General features: G+C 37.4%; 1 protein-coding gene across 4 annotated transcripts in view; it reads left to right on the top strand.

Annotated features, from left to right (window-relative positions):
- Positions 1–20,297, top strand: part of NSD2 (nuclear receptor binding SET domain protein 2) — a 137,180-nt gene that overhangs the window by 96,949 nt on the left and 19,934 nt on the right. For all 4 annotated transcript variants that reach the window (XM_069071124.1, XM_069071133.1, XM_069071110.1 and 1 more), the window contains 5 exons: positions 33–189; positions 355–560; positions 6,404–6,507; positions 8,459–8,728; positions 10,259–10,375. In XM_069071124.1, the coding sequence (XP_068927225.1) occupies positions 33–189; positions 355–560; positions 6,404–6,507; positions 8,459–8,728; positions 10,259–10,375 (854 nt within the window). The remainder of the gene's footprint in view (positions 1–32; positions 190–354; positions 561–6,403; positions 6,508–8,458; positions 8,729–10,258; positions 10,376–20,297) is intronic.

Genomic DNA, 20,297 nt, shown 5'->3' with positions numbered 1-20,297 from the left:
AAAAGCTAACTAAAGTTTTCCATTTCATATAGGGGGAAGTCTGTTATGCTGTGAGTCATGTCCAGCAGCATTTCATCCAGACTGTTTAAATATTGAAATGCCAGATGGCAGTTGGTATTGCAATGACTGCAGAGCTGGAAAAAAGCTTCATTTTCAAGACATCATTTGGGTCAAACTTGGAAACTACAGGTCTGTCTGATGAGTAAAAATTCATGCTGATTATGTCTGTGTGTTTTTTTCCCTTTTCAGTTTATTTTTGTTAAATTATATTAAATTGTGAAAAATATTAAAAATTGTCATTTCCTATTCATGAAAGGTTTTTTAAATATGTAATTTTAAAAATTTGTGATATAGATGGTGGCCTGCAGAAGTTTGCCATCCAAAAAATGTTCCTCCAAATATTCAGAAAATGAAGCATGAGATTGGAGAGTTTCCTGTGTTTTTCTTTGGGTCTAAAGATTATTACTGGACACATCAGGCACGAGTCTTTCCCTATATGGAAGGAGATCGGGGAAGCAGATATCAAGGAATTAAAGGAATTGGAAAAGTCTTCAAAAATGGTATCGAGATATAAAATATGTTGTTTAGTTTTTTCTAAAATGTCTTATGTTCACTCTATTAATTGACAATCATCAATCTTTTTTTCTTTGAGAATATATAGAAAAAAGAAATAGAGCAAACATGTTACATTTGTACTTTAAGGCAAATAAGAGAAATTCGTTTATAAATACTATGGTGAGATTAGAAAGGCATAAGTGTGATGATTTTTTAGTAGAATAACAGTTTTTATAAAGTTATGTCCTGTGGTACTCTGTATACACATGACCATTATTTTCAATATATTTTCTGGATTCTTTTATCTTACATAAGTTTCATATTTATCCTTTTTTGACACTCGAGAATTTGGGGTCAATAAAATACATTTTTCATGTTAGTTTGGTTTTACTGTAAAGGAAAAAAGATTTTGTTACTATACATCTCTGGGCCTATAAAGAACATAGTTTAAACTGCAATATAATGATATTCATAATTCGGTAAGATCCTTTATTATAAGGTTTTACTTCAATTGTTTTTTCTTTAAGTTTTGATTGGGCATAGTTAGCTTTGATCCTTATCCACCTCAGTAGGATCATAGATTTAGAGCTTGAAAGAGACCTTAGATGTCATTAAGCCCAACCCCTACATTTTACAGATGAGGAAGCTAAATTCCAGAGAGGTGATAGGACTTGCCTGGGAAGTGGAATCAGTGACAGGATTCAAATTCCTGTCCTGTGGCTCCAGTTAGGGCTCTTTCCAGTGTATCCCACTACCTTTCATGTTCTATTCTTATAATTATTTATTCAAAATCTATTACAGAACTAAGTCTATAGTATTCTTTACATTTGTCATAAAAACTTATGAAGGATTTTCCTTTGTTCAGATGTTTAGATTGGTTTTTAAGATGAGTACAGAAATATCCTTCATAACCCCTCATGGGTTCAGTTGTCATTTCTATACAGATGAGTCCTATATCTAAATATCTAGCCTTCATCTGTCTCCCAAGTTCCAGTTCCACATCACCAATTGTTTGCTGGACATCTCAATTTGAATCTCCTGTAAATATTTTATTGCATCTCACACACAACATTCTACCTTCTCAAGCTAAACTGACCAGTTTGTTTCTCGTCAAACATAACATTACATCTCCTGACTCAGTGACTTTATACAACCCAGTTTGAGGACCTTGGATTCTTTCTCTCCTTAGCTTAATTATAATATCTAGCTCCCCTCTAATTCATAAATCTCTCCAAATATCTCTAGTTGTTAATATTCTCTCCCTCCCCTGGCCAAAAAGAGGCAAAAAACCCTCCAGACTTTGTATAGATTTTATGTTTTTCTGTCTATTTTATCATTTACCTAAGTAAAATTAGTATACTCCTTAAAGATACTGTCTCTTTTTGACCTTTGCATTCCTAACACCTTGCACAGTGCCGGAACATAATAGATACTTAATAATTCTTGTTTAATTAAATTTGTTTTAAAATTAAGGATACAAATAGGGATGAGACCTATGATTTCACAGTTACTGGGAAGTTCAAAAAGAGGAAAATGAAGATGGACACTTTCCCAGTGTCACACACTCAATATATGTCATAAGCAGCTCTCTTGCTTCAAGACCCAGTCCTTTGTCTGCTAAACCATGATGTGACTTCAGAATTAGATTTTAATATTTGTCCAAATTTATGGGCTACCACTGAGTTGTCAGATGTAACTAAATACCGATGTTACTAAAAAGAGCAGTTTTAAAAAGTAGAAAATAATAAACCCAAAAAATACTCAAAAGAGGAATTTAGACAAAGTAGATCTATTTGATTATGGAAAAAGATACACAACTACAAACAATTTATGCAGAATAAAAAAGATACAGACTAGGGGAAAAAATCTTTGTAGTAAACACGTTTGATACAATGCTGGCATTTAAAATATATAAGAAATTTGATGTAAGAGTCATTCTCCAGTAAGTAAATGGTCAAAGAATATAAACAAGTTCTCAAAAGAAAAAAACAAACTATGGAGCAGCTAGGTGGCACAGTGAGTAGAGTGCTGGCCCCAGAGTCAGGAGGATCTGAGTTCAATCCTCAGACACTTAACACATACACACACACACACACACACACACACACACACACACACATAACCTAGCCATGTGACCTTGGGCAAGTTACTTAACCCCAATTGCCCTGCAAAAAGCAAAAACAAAAAAAAAGAAAGAAAAAAAACAAACTATAAGCAATTTCTTGAAAAAGAGGCCCAAATCACTAATTTGAAAAGTGAATTTGAGAATTCTAATTTGAGAAGTGAAAATTAAAATAGCTCTGAAATATAATCTTATAACCATTAAATTAACAAAAACACTATTAGATAAGAGAATTCAGTGCTTGTTTGAATATGGAAAAACTGACATGCTAATTGATTTGTGGTACTGTGAATTGTTTCAATCCTTTTGGATTGAATTTGGATTGAAAATATAGAATTACATAATAAGAGTTATAAAAGTCTTTGTAGACTTCATCCCAGCAATCCTACTTCATATTTTATACCCTTAAAGATGTTACTGACAAGAAAAAAAATCGGTATATATAAAGATAATCCTAGTTGCAGTATTAGTATAGCTAAACAAAACCTAGAAATAAATAGCACCCTAACAACTTGGAAATGATTGAAAACTAAATTATAGTGTGAGTGTAATTGAATATTATTATGAAACAGAGCAGAAATAGGAAAAGTTCATAGAAAAATGCTATGACTTAAAGTAGAGAAGGAAGAATTAAAGGAAAATGTACCAATATCATAGCTATCTATATAAATACAGACAACATTACGAAGCAATAAAGTATGTTACATATATAAGATAATTTTGCTCTGAATTAATAAAGTTAATATATACAGCTTTTCAATCAGTAAGCATGTACTAAGTGCCTACTCTGTCAGGCATGGTGCTAAGTGCTAGGAATCCAAAGACAAAAGACAGTACCTTACCCTCAAGAAGCTCACAGTCTAATGAGGAGATGATATGCAAACAATTATCTACAGACAAGCTGTGTATAGGATAAATGGGAAATCATCAGCAGAGGGAAGGCACTAAAATGAAGAGGTAGTAAGGCTTCCTATAGGAGGTGAGATTTTTAGCTAGGAAGCCAAGAGGCAGAAATGAGGAAGGAAGGCATTCCCCACATAGGGGACAACCAGTGGAAATATTAATACAGTTAGAAGATATGGATGTCTTGTAGGAAAAACAGCAATAAGTTCATTTTCAGAGTATTATGGGATGAGTAAGGTATAAAAAGACTGGAAGGGGGGGGAGTATGAGGGATAAATTACGAAGAGATTTGAACACTAAACAGAAGATTTAACATTTTGTCTAGGAAGTGACAGGGAGTTACTAAGTATGGGGAAGAAAAGTGACATGATCAGACATGCACCTTAGGAAAATCACTTTGGTGTCTGAATGAAAGATGGTTTGGAGAGGGAAAAGACTTGAGGCAAGCCAATCCAGCATCAGGCTATTGCAGTAGGACAGGCGTGAGGTGAGGAGGCAATGTCAGAGGAAAGAAGGGAGTATATTCAAGAGATGTTGCAAAGGTGAAATCAACAAGCCTTGGCACCAGATTAGATATGAGAAGCAAAAGATAGTGAGGAGTCAAGGACCACATCTAATTTGCAAGCCTGGGTGACTGAGAGGATGGTGATGCCCTCAACAGTAATAGGGAAGTTTTTGGGGGACGTAATGAGTCAGTGTTGAACGTGTTCAGTTGAAAATGTCTATAGGACATTGAGTTCAAGGTCTGATAGTCAGTTGGAGATCTGAGAATGGTCAACAGAAAGGTTAGGGCTAGATAAGTAGAACTGGAATCATCAGCATAGAAATGATAATTGAATGCATGGGAGTTGATGAGATCATCAAGTGAAGTAGCATAGAGGGAGAAGAGAAGAGGGTTTAGGATAGAGCCCTGTGGAACACACATGGTTAGTGGACATGACCTAGATGAAGATCTAGCAAAGGAGACTGAGAAAGAGAGGTCAGACAGGAGAACCAGGAAAGTAGTGTCTCGAAAACTAGAAAGAAGAAGAGTATCAAGATGAAGAAGGTGGTCAACATTAGCCATGTTTGGCTTTTAAAACTCTTCCCAACCTGGCCCCTTTCTACCTTTCCATTTTTCTTACATCTTAACTTTCCTTTACATTTTCTACAATACACTAACTAACCTCTTTGCTGCTCCTCAAATAACACACTCATCTCTCGACTGTCACTGGCTTTTCGCCATGCCTAGAATTCTCTCCCTCCTTGTCTCCACCTACCTCCTGGCTTCTCTGGCTGTCTTTTAAGTCTCAGCTAAAATCCTATCTTCTATACAAAAGCTTTTCCCATTTCCCCCTGATGCTAATGCTACTCTGAGTTTATCTCCAGTTATCCTGTATATGTCTTATTTATGCACAACTGTTTTCATGTTGATTCTCCCATTAGACTAAGTTCCTTGAAAACAGGGATTCCTTTTGGCTTTTTTCTTTTTAGGTATCCCCAGTGCTTAGCACTGTGTCTGGCACATAGTAGGCTTTTTTGTTTGTTTTTTAAAAAAATATTCTCAGGTGGCCAGGTAGCACAGCGAGTAAGAGCACCAGCTCCAGTGTCGGGATGACCTGGGGATCGAATCCGGGCTCAGACACTTAGCACCCACCCAGAAACACCTGGCCGTGTAACCTTGAGCAAGTTATTTAACCCCGATTACTTTAAAAAAAAATGTTCTCTTTTCTCATATCTTTGAATGTTTGTCCTTGTTGATGGCATTTAAAACTTTTATTAATAAACTTTTAAAATTAATGATAATATCTGAGTAATAAATTGAGATGAAAATGTATTTTCAGTCTTAGACATGCTATGTCAACCTTATGCAGAATAAGAAACTAGGAAGTATTCTTAATTGAGAGTAAATTATAAATTTTTAAAAATCGGTTTTTATTGGTATCTTTTGTTTTTACAAAACTTACATTTCCCCTAGTATTACCTTTCCCTGATCTCAGAGACCCCTTATAACAAAGGATTTTTTAAGAAGAAACAGAGGGGACAATTCAGCCAAACCAATGAACACATTGAAAACATCTAATGTTTTATGCTGTGTTCTGCACCCATGTTTTCTTTTTCTTTGCTTTTCTTTGGAGGAAGGAAGGCAAGGCAGTTGGGGTTAAGTGACTTGCCTAAGGTCACATCGTTAGTTTTTATGTTAAGTGTCTGAGGTTAGATTTGAACTCAGGTCCTCCCGACTCCAGGGCCAGTGCTCTATTCACTCTATCCACCTAGCCACCCCCACCCATGTTTTCTATCACTCCAAAGAAGTAGGAGGAGTTATCTTCTCATCTGTCTTCTTTGGGCCCAAGCATTGTTGTTATAATTTGACAAAATTTAGTTTTGGTTTTATTTTTCTTTCCATTTATATTGCTGTCAGTGTATATCATTTTCTTGACTCAGTTTCATTTTGTGTCACTTTATATAAAACTTTACATGCTTCCTTGTATTCACTATTTTCATCTTTTCTTAGAGCACAGAAACATTCCATTACATTCATGTACTGCAGTCAGTTAAGCCATTCCCTAGTTGATGGCATTCTACTTTGTTTCCACTTCTTTATCACCACAAAAAATACTACCCAAAATTTCTTAATGTATATTTAAACTGTACCTTAAACTTACTTCAAACTATACTTTAAACTTAGTGCCTTTTTCATTTTGTAACATAAGCCAGTATTTTAGATCAATTTAGCCATAAAATGACATTTGAATAAGAGAAATTGACAGGATTATAGAATAAAAGAGAGATGAGCTATTTGTATTAACAAGATTTCTTACACATGTTTCATGAACTTTTTAGCACTGCAAGAAGCTGAAGCTCGTTTTCGAGAAATAAAACTTCAGCGGGAAGCCAGAGAAACCCAGGAAAATGAACGTAAACCTCCACCTTACAAGCATATTAAGGTGAGACTTTTAAATATAAGTGTTTGAAGAAATCATTAGAGCTTAACTCTTGAACTAGAAATTGATAAATTGGGTAATTCGGTATTAATGAAGTTTAAATTGTTAAACATTTGTGCAATAGATATGAATCTCAAGAATAGATAGTTTGTATGGGCAAGCACACATTTATTATGGTGTCATAATCTTCAGTAAACACTGCCATATTATGCTATGGAAGACACTGGACTAAGCCCAAGACAAATATAAAAGAACTTGAACATCAAGTAGTATGTGAAAAGTACAATATGAATAGTGTGGGTGATAATTTTTGTAAGAATTCATTGAAAGATCACCCAGATGAAAAACAAAATGGTGTCATTTTAGACTTTACGTGTGCAGGAATATTCCTTAAAAGATGAAGGTTATTGCATAGAAGGGATGGGTTTTAAGTTTTACTTGCCATGGTTAGGGAGGATTTCAAGAACTACAGGGATGAACAAAAGCATTTCAAACAAATAGGCATGGAGTTCACAGTTGTACTCATGGGGACATGATCTACTTGTGAGGGAAGTAAGCAGATAATTCTGTTAGAGTAAAGGAAAGTAACAGGAGCTAGTGTATGGATGAAGTAGGTTATAGCCAGAATATGGAGGACCCTGTTTTGTTGTGTTTTTTTTTTTTAAAGCAATCAGGGTTAAGTAACTTGCTCAAGGTTACATGGCCAGTTATTTCTGGGTGTGGTGCTAAGTATCAGAGCCTGGATTCAATCCCAGGTCATCCCAACTCTGGGGCCGGTGCTCTTACTCACTGAGCCACCTGGCCTCCCCTAAGCAATTGGGGTTAAGTAATTTGCTCAAGGTTACACGGCCAGGTGTTTTTGGGTGGGTGCTAAGTGTCTGAGCCCGGATTCAATCCCAGTTCATCCCGACTGGAGCCAGTGCTCTTAATCGCTGTGCTACCTGGCTGCCCCAGAGGACCCTGTTTTTGAGCATGGTGTCTGACTCGGTGAAAGTAGCTTTGTGTAGCTTTGATCATCAGAGTTTGAGATTGAAGGTAAATTGTAGTATTCCAAGGGTAAGAAAAAAGAGACCCAAATTAGAGGGATAGTGTTGGAATTGAAAGGACCTAGTAATTAGATTTAACTAATTGAATATTTTTGTTCAGCACCAGTTAATGATGCATAAAAAACATGTGCTTTCTGTTCTCAAATAGCTCATAAGGTTTTGATCACAATCTAGAAATCAGGACTAGAAAGAACAAAAAGTGATCTTTCTGTGTTCTTTGTGTATTTTTTTTCTTAGTTTCAGTGGCCCATTGACAGGAACTCAACTTGATACTTTGTCTCCTTGTCACTTTTCTCTACTACTGATACAATCTTTTTGTATTGTGAGGTCTGTGATTCTTCTTAAAGTTAGTAAATACATACATACCTATATAATGTGTTTTACATATATACACATCCATGTGTATACATATATATGTATATATGTATACACATATTCTATAAGCATATACTCTGATTTTTAATAAAGAGGGATCCATCAAGGCTTTCCCCCCTCATATTCGATTATGCCATACCTCTAGATCCTTTTTGGCTACCCTCCATTATATCATGGAGATGAGTATGCAATTGAATGAAAGTAGAGGATGAATCATTTTCATTGAACACTTTTTCAGTTTTTTTTCTGCTTCTTCCTCTACTGCCATCTCCAGACTGGTATTAACTGAATTTAGAAAATTTGGAATCACCCATCTACCTATATTTTTGGTAAACTGCTGTATCTAATGATGTCTAAGGTCCTGTTCTTTAGTCTCAGAAAAGAAGGTAAATAATTACCATTAATAAAATGTTAGCTGAATTTCTCATTTCAGCTATAATGTGTAAGATTTAAGGAACCTCATTGAAAGTGAAGGCATGGGAGGGATTCAGGTGTCCTGCCTTGCTTTAAAGAAGTTCAATTTCTACACTCAGGTGAATAAACCTTGTGGAAAAGTTCAGATATATACAGCTGATATTTCTGAAATTCCCAAATGCAACTGCAAGCCCACAGATGAAAATCCCTGTGGTTTCGACTCAGAGTGTTTAAATCGGATGTTAATGTATGAGTGCCACCCTCAAGTTTGTCCAGCAGGAGAACAGTGCCAAAACCAGTGCTTTACCAAACGTCAGTACCCAGAAACAAAGATCATCAAAACTGATGGCAAAGGCTGGGGCCTGGTTGCTAAGAGGGACATTAAAAAGGTATGTAATATTTTTTCCCTGTAAGAGAATCAGAAAACAATGATCTTTCTGAGCTTTATTTAAAATGGCTACTTGATCTAAAATTGGGAAACTTCTCAAAATATGATTAAACTACTTACCTTTAAAGTTTCTTTCCTGAAGTGAAGATGGGAGTACTAGTTTGGTATTATGGGAAAAAGTAGTCACTAGTTATGAAGAATTGTGCTGTTGAGAGGGTCAGAATGGAAAAGAGTTCTACTTTAGTTCTATACAATCCCAAGTAGTAGGATTCAGATAATACATTTAATTTAATTCTTCTTTATTCTACTACTTTTAAAATATGTCTACAAATGTTTTGTTTTTTGTTTTTTTTAATTTTTGTTGCTGTGATTCCAAAGTCCAAAAATCTGGTGGCATAGATGCTTTAGTTCAACAAGTAGTAAATGAATATCTAGTCTAAACATAGTGATAGATTAAATAGCAACCTTGTTTTTATAAGAATGACCAGTTGTAATAGAATTCTTTCCTTACCTCTCTAAATTTCTATTTCATCAGTCCATTTTGCTGTGTTTTTTGACAGACTATATAAAAAGCCTTCCCCACAGGAAGTGTAACTGTTGTCATTTTAAAGTTCTCATTCTAATACAGTTTTGAAAGACCATTCTTTTCTTATTTTCTTGGTATCAAGTTTCCTTCTGGGTATTTACGGGGAGCAGAGGTACTACCATTGAATATCCTGAATGGTTGATGATACATGAAGTGAGGGTAAGGGGGTATAATACAGGCATGATTCATAAGAAGATCTATTTTTGACATATACTGACTAGGTGATTCTGATCAAATCACTTCTCAATGTCCTGTTACCTCTTCAAGTGCCAATCCATACTGGTAAGGGAGTTTTCTCCATCAGAGTTCTTTAACTTCCAGATTTAAAGTTAGAAATCTAGTCTTACTGAATTAATCAGAAATAATGCTTAGAGTGATTGCTGTGACATTCCTGAAGCCCCTAAAGTTTCCTAGACCTTAGAAAAGTTACTTGGTCTGGGAGGGGTAGAGTTAAAATGCAGATTGCATATCACTAAAGTGTTCATGGCTCAGTAGAAGTCTCTGATAATTTTCTCTGGTTATCCTCTCTTTTAATGAACAGCAGAACTAGAAGAAAGTTTTCTTACAGAGGCAATAATTGCCTAAGAGAGGTGACTTGGGTTAGAAATTCTTTAAAGCCTAAGTAGCATGTCATTTGAAGTCAACCCCTATTTCAGCTTTTCATTCTTAGGATCAAGCAATTCCTGCACTGTTTGGTGTCTGAGAAAAGGTTAAGTATGTGAGCTGGAACGTTCGATTTTTGTGCTTCAACCAAGTGTATTTTAAACCCTTGGCCTTCTATGACCCATCTAGGGAGAGAATTAGCTCACAAGATATCTTTTGATCAGTACTTTAATATTAAGATGAGACCATGTTCCTGTCCTAACTGGTATTAATGCAGGATATAAAATGTTCTCTTTGTGTGTGGTATATCATTTATTATCACTACATCCTTCTATCCTACAGGGAGAGTTTGTGAATGAGTATGTTGGTGAATTAATTGATGAAGAAGAATGTATGGCAAGAATCAAATATGCACATGAAAATGACATCACACATTTCTATATGCTTACTATTGATAAGGTAATTCCAGATGAATTTACATGACAAATTCGAGGCTTCTTAATGTTTTGTGCCATAATAGTATTTTTAACACAGTTAATCCATTGTAAATAATACTTTTCCTTTATTTTATGAAATAATAGCCTCCTCTCTTCCTTTTTTTTTTTTTTTTTGCTTTTTTTGGAGGGGGGAGGGCAGGGCAATTGGAGTTAAGTGACTTGCCCAAGGTCACACAACTACTAAGTGTTAAGTGTCTGAGGTCGGATTTGAAGTCAGGTCCTCCTGACTCCAATGCCTGTTCTTTATTCACTGCACCACCTAGCAACCCCAACCTTCTTTATTCTTTTTAAGGGTGAAGGTAAATCTTTACCTCTAAGGCAACTAGGTAGTGTAGTGGATAAAGCTCAGGACGTGATGGATAGACCTCCTGAAGACCTGAGTTCAAATCTGTCCTCAGATACTTACCAGCTGTGTGACTCTAAGCAGGTCATTTCTACCTTCCTCAGTTCCTCACCTATGATAATAACAACACCTACCTCCCAGGGGTATGAGGATCAAGTGAGATCATACTTGTAAAGCACATAGCACAGTGCCTGGTACATAGCAGGCACTATATAAATGCTTATTTTTTGCCTTCTCCTTTTTAGTAACATCATCCTCAGAATTAAAAAGCATTACATTCAAATCCCACTTCTGCTGCCTTCTAACTGAGTGACCCTTGACAGGTCACCTAAGCATTCTGTATTCTAGACTACTCTCTAAGGCTATGAGCTGCAAAGCCAATGCCAACTTGCATTGGGAGAGGAAATCTTCCTTCAGGAGTATTCTATATCAGATTAAATCACAGGTCCAGTCCTATCCTATTAACATCATATTTCTTTAGTTTTTTTTTTTACTCGAGTGACTAGTACAATTCAACAGCATAATTAAGAGGCTTGAATTTATCCTGTTTTGAAGCAGAATATTTCATCAGCTTCCATTTAATCCAACAAATATTTGTTAAGTTCCACTGTGTCCAGAATGTTATGGATACAAAGACAAACTGAAACTGTTCCTAACATTCCTTAGGATGTTAGAAGGATAGTAACCTTTTTTTTTTGGAGGGCAGTTGGGGTTAAGCGACTTGTTCAAGGTCACACGGCTAGTTTTGTGTGTGTGTGTGTGTGTGTGTGTTAAGTGTCTGAGGCCGGACTTGAACCCAGGTCTTCCTGACTGCAGGGCCAGTGCTCTATGTACTGCACCACCTAGCCGCCCCTGACAGTAACCTCTTTAAAGATTAAGATATTGAAATGGATTAGTAATGCAGGTGTAAGAATCAGAGGGAAGTTGTATACAGCAGCAGGAAGTGTTCAGCCCAGGACACCCAGTCTGGTATTGAGGTCCATAGTACTCTATGCTCAAATGCCAGTATGAGCCCTGACAATCTCACTTTATGAATGTCAGCATTCCAAGGGCTAATCACAGGTCAGCAAGAGAATCAGGTGACCAATCAAGGTGAAGCACTCAACCTAAAAGATCAGCAAGGAAGTATAGCCAAAGCTTCCCACCGAACTGACAACAAGATGAGTAAACTAAAGAATACATCAGCCAGTACAAAAAATTATTAGACTTAGAGATCTCCCAAAAAGACATAGTAACTATGTAACAAGCAGAGACTGACAAGAAAACAAGGAATTTCCCACAAGACTACATAAATACCTGGAAGAATAAAGAGATAAACACTTTGAGTGAAAGAATTAGGAGAATAAATGTCTTAGAAAAGAAAGTGGTAAACCTTACCCAAGAAACAGACTCCCTAAAAACTAGACTAGACCAAACAAATCAATTACATGAGACAGCAAGAAATGGTTTTTTTTTTAAATAAAAAGATTGCAAAAAATAGAAGAAAATGTAAGATATCTGATATTAAAAACAACTGACCTGGAAAACATCAAGGAGAGATACTTTAGGAATCTCTCAGACTCTCTGAAAAATCGTGATTAAAAAATTAATTCTGAACATTATAATTCAAGTAATCATAAATGAAAATTACCCAGATACATTAGAACCAGAAGGCAGAGTAAAGATAGAAAGAATCCACCAATCACCTCTGGAAAGAAATTCCAAAAGGAACAATCCCATGCATGTCATAGCCCCAACCCAAAGCTCCCACGTCAAAGAAGAAATGCCATGAATTTCTAGAAAGAAGCCTTTAAAGTACCTAGGATCATACAAGAAAGTGTCAGCTTCTCCCATTAAAAAAGAAGAGGAAATTTTGAAATTCCAAAAGGCAAAAGAGACAGTTTTGCAACCAAGAACAACTTACCCTGCAAAGTTGAGTATTTTCATACTGGTGGATGTTGAGGAAGGGGAGGAATAAATGGACCTTTAATGGACTAGAGGACTTTCAGATATTTCTGATCAATAGACCAGAACTGAGTAGGAACTTTGAAATACAAACACAAGAGCATAGAGAAATCTAGAAAGGTAAACCTATTGGAGTATTTGGAGCTTGATGATGATATAACACTACATTCTAATAGGGGGAGAAGAAACAAGTGTCCTTTTAAAACCTAATTATCTTCAAATAATATTAAGGGAGTTAAAGAAAAAAAAATTGGGGGGAGGAATGTACTGGTTCTGTTCTGAGAGTTCTAAGAAGGGAAGAGAAAAGGAAAAATATACTAGTGTAGAAAGGAGGACAAAGTAAGGGACTTGCTATTTCTCATGATTGAGGTCTACAGACACAGAAAGAATGGGAAGAATGAGCGTCAGATGAACCTTAAATCTGAAATGGACAGACAATGGTTGAACATATATACAATAAGTTTGGTGTAGAAATACTATCATATGCAACAAGAAAACAAGCAGGAATGGGGAGGGGGGGAGACAGACACTTAAGAAAGGATAAAAACAGGAAAGGAGTAGTTACAAGCAAAACTTAACTTCCTGGTCCTAAAGGCTAGAGTGAAAAAGGGAAGAAAAAGAAAAGTAAAAAAAAAATTGAATCTAAGGAGTTGCTTGCTCCAGACATTTGGAGAGTAACTGAATAAATGTGGTGTATGGATATAGTGGAATATTATTATTCATATGAAATTACAAAAGAGATGATTTCAGAGAATCCTAGGTAGTATAAAATTATGCAGAGTAAAGTGAGCAGAATCAGGAGAACAATTTCCACAAGGACAGCAACCCTGTAATGAAAAGCAACTTTTCATTGAGAGTCTTAAGCTTTCTGATCAGTTCAGTCACCAAACATGTCTACAGAGGGCTGATGGTGAGGCAAGTTACCGACATTTTGACAGAGAAGTGATGGCCACGAGCTACAGCAAGAGACAGGCATTTCTGGCTGTGGATTCATTTTGTTTGACTATACTTATTTGTTACAAAGTTTTCTTTTTTTCTTTTTCTTTTTAATTAGGGGAAGGGATTATTAAGAATAATGCCCAAAAAGAGGGGCCACTAAAATATTTTTCAAAAAGAACAGAAACAGATAAGGACCATTTTGAAAGTAGCATGTAGACACTATCTATAAAATTGTGTATATTTACACACATATAAACATATAATAATGTTTGTGGATATGTGTGTATATAAAGCATTATGAAGTAGATTCATGGTTTCATTTAGAATTTTCTTTTTTATATTCTACTGTGTGTATAGGTAGGCATGCTTCCATTTGTTGATGTTTAAGTTCAGATTTAGACCCAAAAAAAATTTTAAAGAGGAATAGAGGAAAGCCCAGAGAATGGGAAAATGTATGTATCTTAAGACATAAACCTTCATACTGTGATTGGGGCGGGGAGGTTGGTATTAAAAATATCAGTCTGACATAAAGTTTTTAATTGATGAAAAATTTCTAGAGCACCAGACTTACCCATTTTTGGTTTTAAGTATAAAGACAGCCTTGTCAACCAGTCAATAAATCAAGAAGCATGTATTACCTGTCTATTCTGTTCCAGGTACTGTGCCAAGTACTGAGAAATGAAAAGAAAATTAAACAGTTGCTGCTCTCATGCAGCTTATATTCTGTCTGCAGAAGACTTTTGTATTTATACATTTTAAAAAAGGGTGATGATTGTCACATTTCTTAAAATGTTTAGTGGCTTTCTTAAAGGGAGGTTACATAAGCATCTTTAAAAGATAGCCTTCTGGGTTTCATTAACACTGTACATTTTGTTTAAGATATCTTAAGAATCTGTTACCAATTAGTGGACAGACATTGAAGAAAATCCATGCTGTTTTTAGAGGAAAATAATCCAAGCCATACTAGGACCTTATAGGGTACCTTGCCTTGGTTGTAGTTGATATAGTTATTAGAATGTGAGCTCCTTATGGGCAGGGGCTGTTTTTTTGCCTTTCTTTGTATACTTAGAATTTAGCATATTGCCTGGTGCATAGTAAGAACTTAATAAATGTTTGTTGACTAAGCAGCTGACCTCACAGAACTCATTACATTATTCCATGATGAGTCTCAGTAGAAATTGTCCTGTCTCAAGCACTTAACAGTCATTTATATCATGCTATGTTTTCATGCACAAGTGAATCTTTGGCCTCTGGGAAACCAGCATCATGGTTGCAGAGGCCAACATATCAGCAAAGCCTAGCAATCTAATATGTATTAGGGTGTATGTTAGTGGTTGTGGCAGGATGGACCATAACAAGCAAGGTAAGACAAGATCCTTATACTTTAGGACAGTAGTGTCTTAATTGGAGAAACAATAATAGGAAATGACTAAAGCAAGCCGACTGCTCCTCTAAGCTACATCTCAAAGTTTGTCTTGTTAAAATATATATCAGTCTAAAGCAGTATATGACAACTAAAGAAAGGATTTTAGAAACAAGTTTTGTTGTTGTTGAGTGGTATCTTTGCAGCCCTATTTGGGGTTTTCTTGCAAAGATATTGGAGTGATTGCCAATTTCCTTTTCCAACTCATTTTGCAGATGAGAAAACTGAGGCAAATAGGGTTAAGTGACTTGCCTAGGGTCATATAACAAATAAGTATCTGAAGCCATATTTAAACTTATGAAGAAGAGTCTTCCTGATTCCAGGTCTGGTGCTCTATCCACTGTGCCACCGAGCTGCCCAAGAAACAAATACTTAATATATATGCAAATGTTTTTGTTTTTTTTTTCCAACCCCTGTATAATTTAGACAATCTTTGAGAGTTTTTATATGTGAAAAATTCTTTACCTGGATGCCATGCTGTTGACAGTTTCCAGACTTGGCCAAATTGATCCCTAGATTGATCCCTACTTTAATCAGAGATCAGACTTATACTCAAAACCTTTCTAGTTTGGTAAAATCTGCCAGAATTCACACATTTAGCTGGCATATGCTTCAGGAACCCAGGGTTGTCTCCACACTCCATTTAGGTGTTTAGAGCATGAGTCTAGTGGAGGACATTAGAAACAAAATAAAAACAAACATTATCCTAACCCTTGACATTAGTATACACCATTAACAGAAAACAATGTTGGGTTTAAATTTCTCGTTTTTGAGTCAATGTTACTCTATTTCTTCACTATAAGTACTGCTAAACTTAAGATGCATTATAAATTGTCTATGTAGTTATTTTTAAAACTTTGGTCCCTTCTATAATAATATCTGTTGGTGTCTAATAGTATGGGATTTGGAGTAAGACCTGGGTTCAAAGTAAGCCTCAGACACTTAATAGCTTTGTGGCCCTGGGCAAGTTTCTTAACTTCTTCTCCCAGCTTTATTTTCTGCATTTGTAAAATGATATTAGCATCTACTTGTCAGGGTTGTTGTGAAGATAAAATGAAATGTTTACAAACTCTATATAAATACTGGCTATTATTTTTTTCCATTTTTCAAATACTTTATTAACTTCTGATTTACATCATTCATTTCTGCCAGAGTTTGAGTTACAAATTTTCTCCCCATTTTTCCCATACCCACCACCCCAAAACAGCAGTCCCACAGGATATCCCCTCCTCCAATCTGCTCTTTTCCATATTCTCTCTCATACCCCCTTCAACCTTTCCAGTAGGGCATGGTGGATCTCCATGCCCAAGTGCCTGCACACCTTATTTCCCAATTACATGCAAAATAGCATTAATAATAGTATATATATATATTTAAACATTTGATTTTAAAACTTTGAATTCCAGATTCACTCCCTTCTTCCCTCACTATCCACCCCCCCACTGGGAAGATAAGCAGTTCAGCATAGGTTGTACATGTGTAGTCAATGCAAAACAATAACATAGTAGATATATTGTAAAAGACTGACTATATTTCCCTCCCTCCTATCCCACCTCCCATTTGTTTCGTTCTCCACTTTGATCCTGTCCCTTTTCAAAAGTGGGTGCCTGCAACCTCCCTCCCCTCCATCATCCCCCCTGTCATCCCCATCCCCCCCCACTCTCCTATAGGGTGAGATACCCTATTCAGCGTGTATTTCATTCCCTCCCCAAGCCAAATTCAGTGAGAATAAGGTTGACCCATTCCCTTTTACCCTCCCATTCCCCCCTCCATTGCAACCCCCTCCCCTGCAGCACCTCCACATGAGATAGTCTCTCCCCATCTCCTCCCATTACATTCTTCTCTCACCTCTTAACTTCACCCCTTAAGTATCATCCCTTCCCACTAAATTGGTCCTGTGCCCTCTATCCATGCACACCTGTAAACATATATACACATATTCACATATGCACCCACATGCCCATACACCCTCATATATAGACATATATATAAAATTCTATTCCTTTCAACTATCTTCACACTGAGCAAAGTTTCATCAGTTACAATTATTGTCCTTCTATGCAGGAGTGCCAATAGTTCAACCCTGATAAGTTCCTTATGATTTCTTTTCCCTGTTTACCTTCTCATGTTTCCCCTGATTCTTGTATCTGAATGTCAAATTTTCTATTCAACTTTGGTTCCTTCATCAAGAATGCTTGAAAGTCTTCTATGCCATGGAATGACCACATTTTCCCCTGAAACATGACACTCAGCCTTGCTGGGTAGGTGATTCCTGGCCTCAATCCCAGCTCCTTTGACCTCCGGAACACCATATTCCAAGCCCTTCGATCCCTCAGTGTAGAAGCTGCCAGATCTTGGGTTATCCTGATTGTGTTTCCACAATATTCAAATTGTTTCCTCCTGGCTACTTGTAATACTCTCTCCCTAATCTGGTAATTCCGGAACCTGGCTATAAAATTCCTAAGAGTTTTACTCCTGGGATCTTCCTCAGGAGGTGATCGGTGGATTCCCCCAACCTCCATTTTGCCCTCTGGTTCCAAAACATCAGGGCAGTTTTCCCTGAAAACTTCCTGGAGGATGATTTCCAGGTTCTTACCTTGATCATGGCTTTCAGGTAGTCCAGTAATTTTTAAATTATTTCTCCTGGATCTATTCTCCAGGTCAGTGGCTCCTCCCATGAGATATTTCACATTGCCTTGCATTTTCTCATTTGTTTGGATCTGTTTAACAGCATCTTGACTTTTCATAAAGTCATTAGCTTCCATTTTCTCCAATCTAATTCTGAAGCAATGATTCTCCTCAGTGAGCTTTTGAGATTCTTCCTCCATCTGGCAAACTCGGCTTTTCAAGGCATTCTTCTCCTCATTGCCTTCCCGAGCCTCCCCTGCCATTTGAGTTAGTCTATCCTTCAAGGTGTGACCTTCCTCAGTCAGGCTGTTGACTCCCACTTCATAATCCTCCTGCATTGCTCTCATTTCCCTTCCCAATCCTCCCTCCACTTCTCTTATCTGCTTCTTAAGGTCCTCTATGGCCTGTAACCAGCTTGTATTTTCCTTTGAAGCTTTTGGTGCAGGAGTTCTGACTTCACTGTCTTCCTCCTGTTCCATGCCTTGCTCCTTTTTGTCCCCAAAATAGGAGTCTAATGTTGGAATCTTCTGTTTGCTTTGTTTCCTTTGCCTGGTCATGTTGCTCCTCAGTCATTTGCCCCCTGGGTTTTTTGCCACAGTAGAACTCTGCCACCAGACAGGGGAGCTTTTGTCCCAAACACTGGGGTTTTCTCAGCTGCTGGAGGTATTAGATGCCCTCTCTGAGGCCTCCACACGCTCTGGCAAGCTGGACACATACCCCAGGACATCCACTCTAGACTGCAGTCCAGATCCAAGCAGATTAAAACAAGAACAATTACCCCTCAGACTGGTTGCTTGGTCTGCCTACACTCTGCAGGCCAGGAGCTAAAGCTGCCATGTGTTGCTGGCTGGCTGTGCCAGGTGTCTCAGTGGCTTCTTGCCCCAAGGGCAAAAGCTGAGGCACTCCCACTTACTGTGTCCCAAAGTCCAGACTGCACTGACCTCTCACTTTGTCCTTCGCATCTATGTGTTGATAATTCTGGAAACAGCCACAGCTGCTGCTGATCTGGAGTCCCTCTGTTAAGACCCGCCCTGGGGCTAAAACCTCTGGCTAACGCAGGCCTGGGCTCGGCTCCCAGAGCACTTTGCTGGACACTTGCTGCCGGCCTGCTTCGCTGTCCTCAGCGGGAGGTTAGCTTCTCTGTGTCATTTTGTGGGTTCTGCAACTCCAAAGTTTTTTCAGAGTCCCCTTTTTACATTGATTGGGGAAGGTGGAAGCTGGAGCCGCTTTGAGGTCCTGCTTCTACTCTGCCATCTTGACGAATACTAGCTATTATTAAGTCACTAAATAGACCATATTATTATTTGACTAAGTTGATTGAACCAGTATCTGTGTAGGAAAACAAATGGTGCTCCCACATCCATGGGGGAATTGTGAAGGGATAGTGATTTCTATAGTTTCAGCAAGAGAGGAGCTATAGGAGAATGAGTGAGGTTGGCCAGGAAGATTGAAATGGGGAATCAGATGAACAGGAGGTATAATAAGGGAGCAGAGGGATGTATTTTTTTTTTTAAGCAATTGGGGTTAAGTAACTTGCTCAAGGTTACACGGCCAGTTATTTCTGGGTGTGGTGCTGAGTATCTGAGCCCGGGATTTGATCCAGGTTATCCCAACACTGGAGTCGATGCTCTTACTCGCTGAGCCACCTGGCCGCCCCTAGAGGGATGTATTCTTGTGGGAGGGACCTTAGGGTTGGGTTTTTCAGAGTAGTGGGATTATGTGCATTGGAGACCATCTTCTCTGGGAGAGTGCATGCTTCTATTGGTAGCACCCTGCCCCAAAAAGAAAGGGATATGTGAGTTTGCAGGAACAGCTGGCAACCAAAATGGGGAGGTGGGGTGGGCGCGGAGGACACAGAGCCAGAAATGAGATAGTATAGTCTTTGGGAAGGAGGATACCGATCGTGGTGAAAGCAAGGGTTGGGGCCAGGCTTCGTGATCTAGGCCAAATGGTAATTACCAGATAGCATTGCTTCCATCTTCTCCCACAAATTAATATTTCTTAGATTGCAGTATAACAGGAAAAAAAAAAGGAGGATGGAGAAAGTTGTACTAAGGCAATAATATAGAAATTGGTTAGAAGAGAAAGCTCAAAATTGGGATTTCAGAAGTTTTACCTCCATGAAGACTCAGAAAGAATAAAGGAACAATAGACTGGAATGGAAAGTAAATAATGAAAAGAACTATTTAAAGAAGACCACTTAGAAAAAGAATAAGTAAAAGAAAATAAAAGTAAGTTTGAAAGGAGAAGGAAAGGATTTTGAAATAACCACTTGATTGAGTAGGAAGGGTGTGTCTAGAAGAGGAGAAATGGATAAATATGTAAAAAAAGAAAAGAAAATTGAATCTTTGAAGTAAAATCTAAAAACAAGGTGGGGCGCAGAGCCCCTGTGGATGTAGATTAGCCTCAAATTAGTATCAATAGAACTAATCTTGGGGATAAAGGGATGAAAACAGAAAGTCATCCTAATAAAACAAATGAAGAAGAACTTAAAAGCCTAAAGATCATAGTTTTAAACATGAATAGATTAATCAATCCAACAAACTTTTAAAAGAGTGCCAAAAGGAATATGGTAGCAATTAACCAAGTATATTGTAATCCAGGGCT

Source organism: Petaurus breviceps, unplaced genomic scaffold (assembly GCF_028583685.1).
Source record: "Petaurus breviceps papuanus isolate PSGF00001 unplaced genomic scaffold, PetGlider_PUasm1.0 140, whole genome shotgun sequence".
In the NCBI taxonomy this organism is placed as follows: Eukaryota; Metazoa; Chordata; class Mammalia; order Diprotodontia; family Petauridae; genus Petaurus; species Petaurus breviceps.
This window is presented reverse-complemented; position numbering and strand designations above follow the sequence as displayed.